At 45.7% G+C, this 11,664-nt stretch overlaps 1 protein-coding gene and 1 non-coding gene across 4 annotated transcripts in view; both read left to right on the top strand.

The window, feature by feature from the left end:
* Nucleotides 1-1,735: 1,735 nt before the first annotated feature.
* Nucleotides 1,736-11,664, top strand: part of Fsd2 (fibronectin type III and SPRY domain containing 2) — a 42,127-nt gene continuing 32,198 nt past the window's right edge. The window contains exons 1-3 of one of the 3 annotated variants that reach the window (XM_031387181.1): nucleotides 1,736-1,878; nucleotides 8,080-8,748; nucleotides 9,265-9,360. In XM_031387181.1, the coding sequence (XP_031243041.1) occupies nucleotides 8,122-8,748; nucleotides 9,265-9,360 (723 nt within the window). In that variant the 5' untranslated portion in view covers nucleotides 1,736-1,878; nucleotides 8,080-8,121. The remainder of the gene's footprint in view (nucleotides 1,879-8,079; nucleotides 8,749-9,264; nucleotides 9,361-11,664) is intronic. The other 2 variants (XM_031387182.1, XM_031387184.1) reach the window with 2 other exon arrangements.
* On the top strand, nucleotides 8,956-9,062 carry LOC116104185. The gene has a single exon (XR_004123723.1). It is a non-coding gene; the product is annotated as a U6 spliceosomal RNA (small nuclear RNA).

The following is an 11,664-nucleotide window of genomic DNA, read 5'->3' as shown; positions in this document are numbered from 1 at the left end:
GAACAAATAAATAATTACATAACAAAAATGCTTGTTTCAGATCCGAAAGGTGACAGCTCAAGAGACAGTGGTAAAAGGTGGCAACCACCTATAGAGAATGGAACAAAGGATGAGCCGGTAGATTTAGCATTTAAACCAGAGCTAGGCAGAAGACTTTGCATGATGATATAAGGACACACAGTGAAGTTGGTTATAAACATATAGACTACAAATATATACATTAGTTGGATCCACTGTTAAAACTAGAAGCAGTTTTTAATATACTCCTAAATTCATCGACAACTTCTAACTGCTGAGCCATCTCTCCAGCCCAATCATCTTTCAATTGCCTGCATCCTGTCCTTTCTCATCACCTAATACTACTCAAAGGAAATTGTTTAGAACTTGATTCATACTTCTTGGGCCTCTCAAATAATTGGGGAAAAATTTTAAGACCTGAGTATTTAAAAAAAAAAAAAAAAAAAGAGGTTCCTATAGAGGCTAGTAGGACAATTTCTCCTGAGGAAGTTGTCAGGTTGGAGAAAGTAGGCCATGCCTCCTCCTCCACACTATGCCCCTTCTTCTCCCTCGTGGTCCCTCCACTCCATGCTCCCTTCCAGCCCACAGCCCCTCTATCCCATGCCCCCACTACCCCATGCCCACTGATGGGTCTTCATCAGGATCCTTAAGAGAGCTAGCTATGTTTGCCGCTGTTGGGAGTGATAGCTCAAGATGAGAGGATGGGCCATTTTGTGGAGGTAGGAAGATTCATTGAAGTCACTTGCACCTTAGAGTTTGCCAGGAGCAGAGATGAGGCCTACAGAAAAGAGAAACGTCAAGGAGTGTCCTAGTTCACCTTCCAAAAAAGCTTCCTTCACAAAGGAGAAGAACTCATTTACAAGGTCACAAATGGTGGTGGAACAGCAGACAACTTTGGGGAGGAATACAACAGACTTTGGCCAGGGAGGGTAAGGAGGGGAAGGTCTGTCTGCCGGTCTGTGGGAACTTCAGGAGAGGGCCTTCATAATGGGTTTCTCTAGACATGAGACACTCAGATCTGAAAATGATACAGGCCCCACAGCCCATTGTCAGCGCCTGTTGTGACAGCCACTCAGACAGCCAGCTAATCACCTTCTCCACTGCTCTTAGAGCCAGCCCACTGCTCTCAGAGGACTGTGTAGAGGGAAGCCCTACCTTGCTCCTCCTGAGACAGGCATCCTGCTAAGGAGGACCACGCTACAGAAGAAACAGTGATACTCAATAAACCTTTGACTACATCTATAGAACTGGATGTTCAATTGCTGACATTGAGAGACCTAAAACTATGTCACCTAAGAAGGAACAGAAATCTCAGGCTCTGCTGGATCTTCATTCAGAGAGAGGGGAATGGTTCCCACCCTGCAAAGGATGATGGGTGAGAAAACATGTTGCCTTTGCATTGCCTCCAGAGCTGTTTGCTCAAAACACTGAGAAAACTAAGGGGGAAGGCACCTGGCCCTGGACTGTCAGTGTCCCTCTTCTGGCCTGGCCATGACAGCCCTTTATGTGTGGCCAGCCATCTGAGTTGTGGGTCTCACCCCCACAGTAAATGAAGTGCTTCAGAGCACAGCATGTGACCTCCCCTGGTGACACTTGAGTGGTAAGAAGTGGCAAGGTCGCTGTGGCAGGCCTATATTTGGACTGTCACCCATGGCAGGCCAGTTGCTATTTGTGGTGGACGCTAGCTCAGATTACCATCCAGCTTTGGCGCCCCACTTCCCAGGGTGGACTAGGCAGGACCAGCTTGCAGAACACTCAGAGGTCACCGGGAAGGGGAGCTGGCCAGACAGAAATCCAATTTTCCAGCAGAGTTTGGACCTTGGAGTTAAGAGTCACATTTATGGGCCTTTAAACAAGCAGGCAAGTTTTGGGATAATTGTGTTATGGTAATGCAAACTGTATTATCTCATTGTAATAACACAGCCACTATGTTAATGGACTATCTTTTCTTTAGCTGGGAGGGGCTATCAAAGGACAGTACAAATGTAAATTACACTTGATTGGGTCAGCATTGTCTATGCCTGCTTGAACTTGCAAGAACTCATATTGCCTGAAGATGGTACTAGGCATAAAAATTCCCCTAAAGTGACTGAGGTTGGCAGTTCTTAACCTGTGTCTTTTGGGTGTTTTTAGCACAGGGCCTGTTTTCTAGCCACTGCTATTAACTGGCTATGGTATTGTGTTGATGAGTAAATACTTTTACATTTTAATTTGCCAATGCATTCTGAAAACTCTTGATTTCCATGCTTTGATTCAAACACTGAAAAATCGATGTTTTCTTGCTGATTTCCATGTGTGCTACAGTCAGCCTGCTCTTAAAGAAAGCCGTGGAGTCTGTGCTGTGCCTGGGAAACTGGTCAGAACCATTTTTACCATACTATACAGCTAACACTGAAAGGGAAACTTTCTTTAGCTGTTCTTCAGGCATCGCTAGGATGAACATTTATAATTATATGCAAAACAAAATGATGTCTCTGTCACTGTGGTCTCACCTCTAGGAAATTATTTCAGCAGATTCTCAGATGTGTCAAGGGTCCCTAGAAGGAGAAAAAAAAAAAGACTTTTCCAATCATAAAGGTACATCTTACACATAGGACTTAGGCAAATATCTTCTTTTTTATTTTCAATTCTGTGTATACGGTTGTGTGTGCATGAAGATATATGTTTATGAGTACAGGTCGGCATGGAGGCCAGAGGTGTCAGAGCCTGGGCAAGCTGGAATTACAGGCAGTTGTGGGCAGCCCAGTGTGTATGCTAGGAATCAATCAGTAAGAGCATAAGCAGGAGTAACAGCTGAGCCAGCACTCCAGGTGCTGCACTGTGAGGCAGAGAGGAGGAGTCTCCTAACGTTTGCAGTATGGACTGTGGTTCATTACCCTCCTAAACCTTCATTTCATACTTTATAAAATGACAGTTTGTCATCAGTGTTCCCCGAGACCGCGTTCTGATCCCATTAAGAAACTGAAAGAAAGCTAAAGAGAGTGGGAGCTGAGGGGAGCTGTGTGCTACGGCCTGTGCTACCCGGGCTTTGCTGCTGCTGAGCAGGCAGACCAGATGGCAGTCACACTCAAGAGAGCAGGTGCTGGCGGGGAAGGCTGTGCTCTCCTTAGCATGCTTTAAAGGATTTAAAGGATTGCTGGTATCTTCCCCATGGCTCAATTTGGTACTTTGAGCTCCAGCTTCTCTCTGTCTGTCTTTCTCTGTGTCTCTGTGTCTCTGTGTCTGTCTCTCTGTTTCTCTCTCACAGAGAGAGAGAGAGGAGGAGAGAGGGAGGGAAGGGGAAGGAGGGAGAGAGAGAGAAGAGAGAGAGAGGTGCAAGTTTTATTTTTAGAGAACCTATCCTCCATGAATAGGAAGCTGAGGTTACATCTCAGCTCTCACTGGACTGGTGACTAGCTGTCAGCACAGAGAAAACTTTGACAAATTGGTTACAAAGAAGCCCCTTGTTCCCCAACAAAACAAAACAAAAACAAAACAAAACAAAAAAAAACAACCTCAGTTTTGACATATTAAAATCAAGAAATTGAATTAGGGGGCTCTTCAAGCCTAGAACACTACATTTCTCCCTAGACCACTGGGTTGGTTTTGTGTGGGGAACGGTGACCTCCTTAGGCAGTGCCTCCGGCTGAGTGTGAGGGTGCTTGGTCCTGGGCCTAGGTACGTTCTCCATCACCAGCTGCTCTCATGGGTCAAGTGTCCCCAGAGCAGCCAGTTCCACACCGCCATGGCCACTGTGTGCTTTCATTCCCCATCTCTGGTCCTCACCCTCCACAGGTGTCCAGGTAGGAGGCTTCTAAACTGGCCCAGGCAGAAGATGGTGGCCCAGATAATGATAATGCTAGAAACAACAAGAACAGGAATGAAACCACTGGACATTTATTGACAGCTTAATTTGAGCCATGTAATAGATAGAACAGTTCACTGCATCAAAATGTCAACGTTAGCCGGGCGGTGCTGGTGCACGCCTTAAATCTCAGCACTTGGTAGGCAGAGCAAGAGGATTTATGAGTTCAAGGCCAGCCTGGTCTACAGAGTGAGTTCCAGGACAGCCAGGGCTACACAGAGAAACCCTGTCTTGATAAAAGACAAAAGCAAAAAACAACAAAAAAAAGCCAACCTTATGAGGCATACACTAATTAATAAGAGTGTTTTATTGTCTGTGAAAGTGAGATCTGGAGAGGTGGTTTAGCAATGTCGCCCTGTTAGGGTGTCTCAGAGTCAGAATGTAAACCAAGGCTATCTGAGTCCAAATGGCAGTGGCCTTGGGGAGGGGAGAGGGATATATGTATGTGGTGTGTGTGCGTGCGTGTGTGTGTGTGTGTGTGCGTGCGTGCGTGCGTGCGTGCGTGCGTGCGTGCGTGCGTGCGTGCGTGCGTGCGTGCGTGCGTGTGTGTGTGTGTGTGTGTGTGTGTGTGTGTGTGTGTGTTAAGGTATCTACAGAGTCTGTGCCTAGAGCCATTGTTCATATTAACTTGCCACTCACAACACTAGGTGATACCAATGAGTTCATCTCTGGTTTGGGGTCTGGAGAGGGCAAATGCCACACTATTAATGTTGGGGTAGAATGGCTGGTCTTCATGAAGGATGCAGCAGGTACTGGCTGGGTAGGAGAGGTAGGTGGCTAAGGGACCAGCAGAGAAGGAACTGGCAAGCTGTTAGCAGGAAGAGCCTGAGTGAGATTTAACTAGGAGACACTGAGGGGGGTCCGTTGAAGGAGCACAAAAGTCCACTAGCAAAGGGGGGACAGTCATCACTTTGAGACTGAAAAGCTAGGGAATGTGGATTGTGCCAGGGATCCAAAAGAGCTGAACCTGGCCAGTGACGGAGCCTTCAGAATTCAAAATGGTGGATTATACTTCTCTGAGTGTCTGTGCCCGGCAGAACCATGGGCCTACAGCCAGAAAGCTGGAGAACAGACAACTTCAAGGAATGTTTCTGCCTGCAGAGCAGGTGTGATATTGGAGCCTCAGGGAGAAACTGTGATTTTAGTCTATGGGACCAGAGGCTGGATGTAAGGAAAGAGGAACTAGAGAAGGTAACAAGGCTGAGAAGTTACGTCCCAGTCCCAGACGGGCTGACAATCCCTTATTGGACTGTCTGGGGTATCCACAAGAGCAGGACCTGTGTCTCACTCCTGTGTCTAGCACCTGGTGGTATCCTGTTCTTTGGAGTCTGCACTTTGCCATCCCCAGGGACAGTCAATGCTCAGATAAATGATTGTAGGCTATAACCCAGACACACAGTGAGGTCAGGAGGGCTGGCAAAGACGCCCGGGGTTTCCTGCAGATGGTAACGCTGAGAATGCAGACTTTCGGGTCATTTCATGTTGCCCCAAAGCCAGGAGTGCCAGAACTTCTGGACCTCTGGATGACCTCCGGGCTTGCCTCACTGGTACTGAGGCAGCAGCCAGGGGCCCAGGTAGGGATGAAGATAGGATAATGCTAAATGAAGACCTGGCTCCATCCTGCTCCTGCTGCTGCTGCCATCTGAGGTATGGAGCCTGGGGAAGCTGTGTGCTCATCCTCTCGGGTGTCATTTCCAGACTCCTGACCCTCTTCTCATTCTCCCCTTCATCCCCCACAATGCCAAATCAGAGCTTACAGCAAGTATTAGCAGTAAGATCTCATTTTCATATAGTGGGAATGCCCGAATAGCTGGGCATTCAGACATTCAGGATTGAGAAAACAGAACTCACGGCCCCTTAGAAAAGATTGAGATGTTCTTTTGAGAGTCATCCACTAAATAAGGAATGAACTGATCCAGGTTGATCGTGATGAGAGGGACCATAGTTGAATTTCCACAGTTAGGAGGCAAGTTGGGCCTTGGGAACCAATGAAGGGAAGCATAGACTTACTGATAGGCAATGTGCATGGTAACCTGCAGGTGCTGTAAATCCTTCAAAAACGTGTTATGTAAAAGCATATTCTGTATTAGAAATGTCATTTGTTGGTCATCTATGTATTTCTCTACAAAAAAAAAAAATAAGCGTGTGGGACTTGGAGGTGGGGAAGGGACAGAGACAGGCAGCTATTTCAAATTTTTTCTTATAATCATAAGTCTCTAAATAGTAAGTACCCTTTTCCACCAACTCTAGACACCAACATAATTTTTAGTTGAATGTAAACAAAACAGCATGTGGGCATTACAATTTTTGGTAAATAATTTAAAAGTAAAACGGAAATGCATGTGTAGGGTGTGTGTATAAGTGTGTGTGTCTATGTGTGTATGTATGTTTTTTTAAAGATTTATTTATTTATTTTATGTATGTGAGTACACTGTCACTGTCTTCAGACACACCAGAAGAGGGCATCAGACCCCATTATAGATGGTTGTGAGCCACCATGTGGTTGCTGGGAATTGAACTCAGAACCTCTGGAAGGACCTCTTAGCCACTGAGCCATCTCTAGCATGTGTGTATGTTTGTGTGTATGTGTGTGCATGTGTGTATGTGTGTGCATGTGTGTGTTTATATGAGTAAGTGTATGTATATGTGTGTATATGTATATGTGTATGTGTGTGTATTGTATGTAGGTGTGTGTGTTTATATAAGTGTATGTGTGTGAATATGTGTATGTGTGTGTGTATGTGTATGTTTACATGAATAAGCATATGTGTGTGCATGTGCATGTGAGCCCAGCTGTTAATGTCAGGTTCCTTCATTATTCTCTCTCTGTATTTTTTGAGACAGAGACTATCACTGAACCCAGAGCTCATTGACTGGGTTAGGCTAGCTAGTCAATCAATAAACTCCAGGGGTCTGCCTCTCTCTGTCCCTTCCTCTCCTCCAGGTGTTGGGTTACAGATACATGCACCTGCTTTTCATGGTCTGAACTCCAGTCCCTGGGCTTGTGTGGCAGGCACTTTACTGACCGTGCCACCTCTTCAGCCCCAAAATACATCTTTTAATGAAGTGGACAGGACTTTGTTTATTTAAAAACAAAAGGCTCAACCCAGATTTGAAAATTACACCATCTAGAACGCAGCAGGAGTGAGAGAGTTTGTATTTAGTTTTTCAGTTTGTCCGTGCAAACAGAGTGACTGTGCTTGCCTGTGTAGGTAGATGGGAATGGAGGCAGTTTATAACAATGTCATTCTGTTCTTTCAGCTCCTTCTGAAATGTATGCCAAAATTATATAATGACCTATCATGAGCATTTATTTTAAATAACATATCAGCTGACAACTTGATTAGATCCTCTTGCAATTTTGTTGGAAGCAAAGAGCTGGAAAGCACTTACCTTGGATTTTTTTTTCTTCCCCATTCATTAATGTCACTCACTCTTGGCATTGATGCCAATCCTCCAGACTGTCCTTTCATCTAGCCCCCGAGGGCTTTATTAAATTCCCAAGCAATGAAATCTTACTGTGCAAAGTAATATCCAGAATGAACAGGAAGTATCATTTTTGCTTTCGTGATAAGAGAAGGACTATTGGGAAGAGAGAACCTCAGAGGCTGGCTTGTTCCCAGGCCAAGCAGCTCTGAGAAAGGCTAAATACAAGCTCGAGTATCTGAAAGCTGATAACTCTTCACAATATCCGCGCCTGAATTCCCCACGGGAAGTCCCGTGTACACGTGCCACAGTGTGGAAATCAGCAATATCAATGCGGTCTTTTGAAGGAGCCTGACTATGAACAAAAGGTGGGGAGATGGTAGCAGGAGGGAAAGAGGGTTATTTTTAGGCTGGCATCATTCATACACTTATCTCATAACAAATTATTCCATGGCTTGATGACCTAAAATAATCAACATTTATTATCTTGCATGGTTTGTGAGGGCTGTGAATGGAGAAGAGCCGTGGGGTGACCCTAGTTAGGAGTGATGCTCCTAGTACACCTTTCTGCAGCAGTGTCTCCAACTCCCCCTGCTCGCCAGACAGTCTTAGGTCACCAGGGTCTCCTTGTGTGTGAGTCAGCTCCGGCTGGGACAATTCAGTGAATTTGTTTACCATGATGTGCACTGTGACCATTAACTCCTTGGATAAGATCTGAACCTATGCCATCTCATGCTCAGCCACTGCAGTTCCCTTCTTGGGAACCGATGTTCACCTCTTCTGTGTCCTAGGATTCAGAATAGCTGCTGACTGAGAAGGGCCGTTCTGTGTCAATGGAGGAGGAAGCAGGGGAGGAACCCGGGCTGGGCAGGTCGACAGCCCCCAAAGATTTCCACTTTTATCACATGGACCTGTATGACTCTGAAGATAGACTGCAGCTCTTCCAGGGAGAAAGCAGCAGAGTCAGGAGGGAAGTAACCCAAGCTGAACTGACCAATGAGCCAAGAGGGCCAGGGGACAGCAAGAATCTCCAGAAGGAAGTGGACGAGCTTGTCCATTTATACGGGCTTGAAGATGACCGTGAATTAGGGGATGAATTCGTGGATGAACACAGACTGGGGACTCTGGGGTATCCTTCTTATGGAATGAGGAAGGACCCAGGCAGGGAGCAGAGAGACTGGGGGCTTAGTGGTGAGGCAGCTGAGGCTGGGGACCTGGGCTACGGAGGGCAAGGCCCTCTTGACCAGTGCCAAGACCTCCGGGAAGTCTACAGGTACACACGTGGCCGTGCCAGTGAGGAGTATGAATGCTATGTCATCCCGGAGGAGGAAGATGGAGAAGAGCCTGCTGATGTCTTCTGTGTCACTTGCAAAACCCCAGTAAGAACTGCTGAGAAGGATTTTGACATACACGAGGAACATGAAGTAACCCCGATCAGCAAAGCTCTGGAACATGCCAAGGTAACAAGCTCTTTCCATCTTTGTCTGGAGAGGGTATGTATGTCTCAGGAGGTGGGCAGGGAATAAAACCTACATGCCTCTACAAGGATGGAGTGTGAGCCTGGAGAGATGGTTCAGCAATTAAGAGCACTGGCTGCTTCGCAGAGGCCTTGAGTTCAATTCCCAGCACCCACATGGTGACTCACAACCACCTGTAACAGCAGTCCTGTGCTCGCTTTGGCAGCACATATACTAAAATTGGAACAATACAGAGAGGATTAGCATGGCCCCTGCGCAAGGATGACATGCAAATTCGTGAAGCGTTCCATATTTAAAGAAAAAAAAAACAAAAACAAACAAACAAACAAAAAAACCAGCAGTTCTAGGGGCCCTGATGCCCTCTTCCAGGCTCTGTGGTCTCCAAGAGCATACATGGTGTACCTGCAGGCAGACATCAGTACACATTTTTTTTTTAATTTAAAAAAGACAGAATAAGCTTATCATTAACACTTTAATTTGTTCTGCTCACCTCCACAGGATGAAATTCACAAAAACATGTGCAAATTGGAACAGCAGATTATCGAGATGGAAAATTTCGCCAGCCACCTGGAAGAAGTGTTCATTACTGTGGAGGTAAGACCATGTGTGGTGATTACACCACATGTAGCTTCCATCTGTGGCCACGTCAAGCAGCTGCTCCTAGTGAGCTGCAGAAGACGTTTCTTAGAATGTGAGAGCCTGGCCCCTCCCCTCAGCTATCCATAGACCTTCTCCACCCCTGGGTAACCACAGCGGTGACTGTGACTTGCCCTCATCCCCTACTGTGTCCTCTAGGTGGGAGAGGCTGGTGTGTGTGTGTCTCCAGGCTTACTCCATGGGATGTTTCAAAGCAAGTGTATTATATATGTTTTTGTTGTTAGTTGGTTGACTAGTTAGTTAGTTGGTTGGTTTGGTTTTTTTTTGAAACAGGGTTCCTCTGTGTATCTCTGGCTGTCCTAGAACTTGCTCTGTAATCCAAACTGCCCTCAGATTTGGAGATCCACCTGCCTCTGCCTCCCATGTGCTGGGGTTAAAGGTGTGTGCCAATACTTCCTAGGTTTATAAATGCTTATTACATGAATAAGTAAAACAGAAACTATCCAATCAAAGTACCAATTGCACGGCGTTGAATTGTTGTTGTTTTGTTTTGTTCTGACCATGGCGACTCCATGCTATCCAGATGGTGAAGTGAACAGTTTTCTTCTGTCCTTGGGGTTGGTGTAGGGCAGGAGAGTATGCGTGTGTTTGTGTACATCTGTGTTTGCAAGTACACATGCACATGTATTTGCATGTGAAGGCCAGGGATCAAGTTTGGGTTTCTTCCTCAGCCAATCTATACCCCATTTTTTGAGACTGGGTCTATCAGTGAAATTGGGGCTCTCGAGCTTTGGTAGTCTAACTGACCAGAAAGACCTGGAGATCCCCCTGTCTCAGCTGCCCTCAGGGTTGGAACTACAAACGCTCACTGCTGCACCTGGCTTTTATACAGGTACTAGATATCTTAATTCAGGTTCCCATGCTTGCGTGGCAACCACTTTACAACGGAGCCACGTCCCCAAGCCCCAGTCCTTGGTGGGCTTTTTGTTTGTTTGCTTTGTTGGTTTTGTCTTTTTCTTCTCCTGCTTTTGGGCTCACTCTGAGACTGCCTTGGGTATACCTGATGCCCTACCATATAACCAGACATAGCTGTTGTCTTGCTCTTTAGAGTTTTTAATTGTATGGGGTACCTATCATATCAAAATTTTGAAAATGTTTATTGTGTATATTCATTGTATATGGTATTATGCATGGACATTTTCACACATGTGTATAATGTATGTTGAGCATATTCCTCCAAACCCACCGCCCCGTCTTATCTCCCCTGTTTCTCTTCCCGTAGTGCTCTCTGTTCCCTAGACAGTTCCATGACCTATGTGCATACATAATTTTATGAATCTAGGTGAGATTTAGGAACAACAAATGAGAGAGAAAGTATATTTGTCTTCTGAGACTAGCTGAATTCATTTAATTATACTATCTCTAGCAGCACTTGGTTTCCTGCAAACATTTCCTTGTGCGTATATACATTTTCCTTACCCATCCCTCTGTTGATGGACACCCTGGTTAGTTCCATAGCTGAGCTATTATGAACAGCTGCAATAAACACAGATGTTCAATGTCTGTGGCAGGCTGACTTGGACCAAAAGGCAAGTGTATCTTCAGCTTCTGTACTGATTTCCATGGTGCCGGGACCAGTTTACATCCGCAGCAGTGGTGTATGCAGATTCCCTCTTGTCTGCACACTCGACAGCAGTTATTTATCAAGCAGGTTTTAGTTTTCCACATACCCCCCCACTCCGGCTGGTTATCATTCCTCCAACACAGACACACTTCTAGCTGTGTATGGGTTATACAAATAAGTATCTATACTGTCCCTTTTAACATAGCCACGTTGTAGGCTTTCTGACAAGACGATCAAGAACTTAGATTTCCAAAACTGGTGGCTGCATCCTGGGTCAAGTGTGTTCAGATTCTTGGTCTGTTATTCAAAAGTGAAATGAAAGCCCACACAAATTGCCAAGTAGAAAAAAAATTGATTCAAAGCTGGATGATAGAACGGATCAGAAATACTCTGGTGAGATTGCCAACAGAGCTGGAAGTCGGGGTCCTCCTCGTCCAGCAAGAAAGACGCAACGACACGAGCTCTTCCTTTTTGTAGTTTATTTCAGGACCCTTTTACAATGTTTTTCCCTCCTGCTCTCTCCTGCCTGTTTCTCTTCTTGCTCTAATCTTAATGTCTTCTCCTGCTCTAACTTTCGTCTTCTGCAGCTCTTGCCTCTCTGGAGCTTATTTAAGCTCCGCCTCCTGGCCCACCCTCGGCTGTTGAGTACTCCCAAGCTTAGCCAATCCCAATGGGCC

This window comes from Mastomys coucha, unplaced genomic scaffold (assembly GCF_008632895.1).
Source record: "Mastomys coucha isolate ucsf_1 unplaced genomic scaffold, UCSF_Mcou_1 pScaffold21, whole genome shotgun sequence".
NCBI classification, from domain to species: domain Eukaryota; kingdom Metazoa; phylum Chordata; class Mammalia; order Rodentia; family Muridae; genus Mastomys; species Mastomys coucha.
Note: the sequence above shows the minus strand (reverse complement) of the source record. Positions and strands in the feature narration are given on the sequence as shown.